The following is a 5,703-nucleotide window of genomic DNA, read 5'->3' as shown; positions in this document are numbered from 1 at the left end:
GAATTTGCATAATTTTTATATCGCTGTACGAAACAATTGTCTGCATGAATTAAAATTCTCTTATATATTTTAACCCCTTCTCTTTCCCATGATTATTTCCCAAATAAATTGCACTTCATATTCAAGGCTCCAGTGAAGCTATAAGGTGTTATTCAGGTACTCAACTATGAGTCCACTCCATCTCATAGCAGAAACAACTGTAAGCTAATGAAGTTCATAAGATAATCATTTTTTCTTTTGTCATCTTTCTTTTCTTATATGTGTGTGTCTATATATATATATATATATATATATGTATGTCTTTGTGTTAGTGTTTGCCCTTTCATCATTGCTTGACTGCTGGTGTTGGTGTATTAACATCATGTACATTGGCAGTTCAACAAAAGAGACCCAAAAAATTAAAACTAGGCTTAAAAATATAAGTCCTGGGGTCAATCTGTTTGACTAAAAAGCCCTTCAAGGCATGACTGCAGTCAAATGATTGAAACAAGTGAAAGATAAAAGATAAATACACACACTTTTCATCTCTAAACTTGTGGTTAATAATCTGAAAAATTATAATTATATTAACAACAATCACTTAAATGATTTCTGTTATGTGGTGCTGTAGCAATATCCACTTTTTATATAAATTTACTTGGTTAGCAAAGAAGTATTTTAATCATGGATACAATGATACACAGTAACCATTCAGTCTGTAAAATTAACAATCTATCTGCTTAATCAGTTGCTAAAAATACTGGATAGTCTTTTAATGAATGCAATGATTTCACTGCTAGTGACGATTAGTAGTTATATATATGATAAACAGCTCATTCTTAATGCACTAATTTAACCTCATTTCGTGTAGCATTCTACTTACAAATCTGTTTTTCTCCTATTTTCAGTGATGACCAACTCAACAAAGCAGAAAGTATTATCAAATGTCTTCCAAATAAAATTCAGGGGTGAGTTAATCCATCATTTCTGACTGAGAGTTCTTGTAATTCTTTAATATGTTATTTTCTTTTAATATTTTGTACAAGCAGAAGGACCTGGTTTCACTTGGGTTATAAACTCATAACCTTAACACCGTATACTCTTTGCTTGTAGTGTAAGATTAGTGTATTTCTCAGAAAGTAATGCTTTTAACACTCAATGGTTTTACACTTCTGTACATTACATGCCCATATTATTCATATGGAATTGTTTCAAGTGCAATCTTGAAGCTTCTGATCAGGTTGTTGTTGTGCAACATCTTTTGAAGAGAGGCCACAATGTTCATCCTGATGCTAGAAATGTTCTACACCTCTCTTACCCTCCTTGTTGCAAATCACTCATAAAGTATATTTGTAGGAATTTTGGTGACTCATTTGACAGAGGTAGCACAGAGCCAATCTGATGATAAATCTGCCCTTGGATCTTGAAAGTTTGCATGAATCCTGGCTCGGTTATTTCTCTTGTGGCTCCAAATGATGTAATCTGTAGTGCAGTGTTGTATTCAGAGTGGTGCCAAAGCATGACTAAAACACAGAAAAAGTAACAGTTGCAACATTAGATTTTGTTTTCACATTTTAGAAAAAACGTTTCTTTCTAGTCCTCAATATATAAACTACTTGTAAGGTGACAAGCTGGCAGAATCATTAGCACACTGGGCAAAATGCTTAGCAGCATTTCATCTGTCTGTACGTTCTGAGTTCAAATTCCTCGTGTCGATTTTGCTTTTCATTCAATAAAGTAAGTACTAGTTGAGTACTAGGATTAATGTTAGCGATTTAGTGCCCACCGCCTTCCGAAATTGCTAGCTTTGTGTCAAAATTTGAAACCAATATGTAAAGTATTTGTATGTATATTTTAAAATAAGAGAGGCTGTATGTTGAAGCTGCTGGATTATTAATCACAAAGGTGTATGTCCAAACAGAAGTAAAGCCTTTGTTTTACCTCCAGCAAACTAGTTTTAAAAGTAGTAATCTCTCTTATTCTGTATTTAAGTGATGAGTAAAATATCTAAATGTCTGGGAAACGATAACCTTGAGGTTGATTATCTCTAGTTGACTTGTTAGAGAAAACTGAAATAACTGATTGAACATATGAGAATGGTCCCCAAGTTAAACATGTCTGTACCTTGATTCAGTCTGGTCTGAACCATGGCAGTGTTTGTTAGTATAGCATATAGGACGTGATTTTGCCCAACAGACAATTCAATCTGTTTATATATATCATCATCACCATCATCACCTTTTAATATCTGTTCTCCATGCTAGTATGGCTTGGACAGTTTGACATTGGCCAGCTGAAGAGCTGCCTATATTCCAATTGTCTGTTTTGGCATGGTTTCTAGGGCTGTAATTCAAAGGGTCAGCCTTGTCACACTGTGTCACGCTGAATATCCCCAAGAACTATGTTAAGGGTACACGTGTCTGTGGAGTGCTCAGCCACTTGCATGTTAATTTCACGAGCAGGCTGTTCCGTTGATCGGATCAACTGGAACCCTCGACGTTGTGAGCGACAGAGTGCCAACAACTATGGCTGGATGCCCTTCCTAATGTCAATCACTTTACAGAGTGTACTGGATGCTTTTACATGGCACTGGCACAATCTATCTAAAGTTTCATGAAGTGAAATGTGTCTGGTTGTTATTGTTTAACCTCAAGTTAGCCTTGATTGAACAGGCCTGTAATCAAAGGTATTTTAGCCATAATGGCCCTTGTCTTTTTAGAAGTATGTTGAGAACTGCATCTTGTATACAGTGCTTTCTTCAAGACATTAGAGTATTAACTGTGGTAAACTTGCCTGTTATTTTGTGCAAGTTCAGTGACCACATAGAGAGTTTCCTTTTAGCTCTGTGAAGTGGATTATATTGGTTGTGTGATAATCTCTATTCTTCAGTACACAAGTCCTTGACAATCCATCATATAATGTAGGTTTAAAGATAAACTTAATTGTTGTATTTATTTGTGTATATAAATGTTTGTGTGGATCGGATGGGGAAGGTAGTGAACTCTATTGATAATAGTTTCTTAAATATAAGTGCTGGCAAGGCTGTGAAGTAACAAGCTTGCTTCCCAACCACATCGTTCTAGGTTCGGTCCCATTGCGGGGCACCTTGGGTAGGTGTCTTCTACTATAACCTCAGGCCACCAAAGCTTTGTGAGTGAATTGGATAGATGGAAACTGAAAGAAGCCTGTCATAGATATAGTTGGAAATAAAGTGCAATTGATGGAAATAAGAGAGTCCTGCCTGGAGAAGGATGCAGTTAGCAAATTCAGAGATTGTTGCTGAGGTGATAGAAAATGGTTCTGCTGAAGAATCGTGCTTAAAATGTGATGGTAGTTGAAACTTTCTCATTCAGTTGGATTGCCTTCTTTTGGATGTAGACCTCTACCATCCCAGATGTGTAAGCAGTGGCTCAATATTGGTCAGATGGGAACGTCTGATCTAAGAAACAAGAGCTGGATGAATGCTGTAAGCAGGAAACTTAGCTAAACTGTTCTTATCCTAGACATGGTTGTTGATATCAAGTGCATCAACATTGCTTTATGGATGTTTAGAGTAATTAGTTACTCTATTTTCTCATGATCTAAAAATATATTTCTCTCCATTTGTACAAGTACATTTCCCTATTTAATTACCTTATTGATTTAGCATCTACAGTTCTTTTTGTTTTTAATATCAATTTGATATGTTTTTGTGTTTATAGACCAGGATCTTACATACAAGATCTCCATAAACAGAAAGAACGTTTGGAAAACCACATATGGTAAGTACTTTGTAAATGACTTGTTGGCAAGGTTCCATTTATGAACTTACTTTATCTATTTTATTGATTAAACAATATTGTTAAGCTATATCCATTGCTGTATTTGTTTCCTTAAATACAGTAATACCTGTATTTAAATGTAAAACATCTGTTGTACCCATTCATCTTCAAAGTTACAGTATTGTCAAAAAAATTTTTTTTTTTAATCGAAGATTTTGGTTCTTTTGTATTCAAACTTTTTGGAAATCTTTTGTCTGCTGCTACCAATGTTACATTCTGCCAAGATCCCACTGGAATATATCATGCATTCATCTCAATTACTTTGTACTCATGGACTCATTGCAACAAAACTTAGCTTTTATGTAGTTACATCCATAAAAAATCAGCCAAGCTACTAATAATACACTGGAAAAGTTTTGATAGAGGAAGTGAGTGTAAACTGTACACATTTGCATGTTATTGAAGGGACTGGAAAGACATTTCCATATCAAGAAAAATTAACTCTTGAATTCCCCTTAAAGCAAATGGATTTAAAAGGTCACCTCTGCTAGTACATGTAAAAGACACCCAGTGCACTCTGTAAAGTGGTTAGCATTAGGAATGGCATCCAGCCATAGAAACCAAGCTGAAACAGAAGCCTGGAGCCTGTTGCAGCTCTCAAGCTTATCAGCTCCAGTTAATCTGTCTAACCCATGCCAGCATGGAAAACGGATGTTAAATGATGATGAAATGAATTCGTTATTAATTGATGTCTATATCACAAATCTTCCAGTTAATAAGGTGTTTCGGAATTTGGCAATTGTTGCCTGTGAAATAAAAACGAATTTTGAATGTCTGAAAATAAGGTTAGCACAGTTCACAGAAAATTTCTGATAAGAGATATGCACCTTGTGTTCTGTCCAGAGATGAATTATGATATCAAATATGTACATTTTTGTTTGTTTATCACATGCTTTTTTTTCATTTGTTTTAAAATTAGTTTTGTATTGTGAATGTATCAAATATAACTACACTTATTTGTTTGTGTACTATACAAATTTTAGGGCTGCCAAGATTTTTGAAGAGAATGGCTTAAAACAAACCATTTATTCCATTAAGTTGTCACAGGTAAATAACCTTAATTAAATATTTTGTAACAATCAAATTATGTTTATCCATGTAACCACAGATGTGCATTCATGTGTTTATTTTACATTGTGATTTTCACAATCTTTTTAGTTTTCTTTACACCTGCTGATATTACTAAACTATGTATCTCTCATAGCTAATTACCTTGGGTGGGATTTATTGCTCACAAATAACTTTCTTGTAGCAAAGATAGGAAATATCTAGTATTCAATCTGTGTGTATACATATGCCAGGTCACTTGAAGAATGCTACTAGTAACACATAATTCATTGGGTTATTAGTGACTAAACTGGCACCCCACTAGACTAGTTTTATGACAAAGGTTACTAGAAACTTGGCTGGACTAAAACAATATTTGTCAAGAGGATGGGTGAACCTAATGTAAGGTTGAGGACTGTCGAGCAATAGTTCAGGGATTTAGAAATTCCATTGCTATAAGACCACTAGGAGTCGGGCTTTGTTTATTTTTTGTTAAAGTATGCCTTTGGGGAGAAGGTTATTCTTATATACAAAAAAAAAAAACCTGTAACATTACTGAAATAGATATCTTGCTTTGGCTTTTCTCTTAACTCTTTGGCTTTGACAATGAGCTGTTGCAGTGTTGTGCAAGCAGTTCTTCAATTTTGCCTGGTATGCTGTTGTTTTCTGGATTTACATATATATATATATATATATATAGATAGAAGGGACAACAGAAGAAAGAAAGAGACCTCAATATTATGTAAATAGAGGAATTTATCTGTAAAAGTATGTGACACTTATTCGGTAGCCATGATAAAACTCAGAGTTTTGGAGTTTTATCATGGCTACCGAATAAGTGTCACATTACTTTTAC

General features: G+C 34.6%; 1 protein-coding gene across 1 annotated transcript in view; it reads left to right on the top strand.

Moving 5' to 3' along the window:
- Positions 1 to 5,703, top strand: part of LOC106878217 (NBAS subunit of NRZ tethering complex) — a 132,994-nt gene that overhangs the window by 65,067 nt on the left and 62,224 nt on the right. Inside the window, exons 29-31 of the mRNA XM_014927365.2 lie at positions 888 to 947; positions 3,681 to 3,740; positions 4,784 to 4,847. Coding sequence (XP_014782851.1) covers positions 888 to 947; positions 3,681 to 3,740; positions 4,784 to 4,847 — 184 coding nt within the window. The remainder of the gene's footprint in view (positions 1 to 887; positions 948 to 3,680; positions 3,741 to 4,783; positions 4,848 to 5,703) is intronic.

Source organism: Octopus bimaculoides, chromosome 15 (assembly GCF_001194135.2).
Source record: "Octopus bimaculoides isolate UCB-OBI-ISO-001 chromosome 15, ASM119413v2, whole genome shotgun sequence".
Lineage (NCBI taxonomy): Eukaryota > Metazoa > Mollusca > Cephalopoda > Octopoda > Octopodidae > Octopus > Octopus bimaculoides.
The sequence above is the reverse complement of the archived record's forward strand: the minus strand, read 5'-3'. Positions and strand labels throughout refer to the sequence as shown.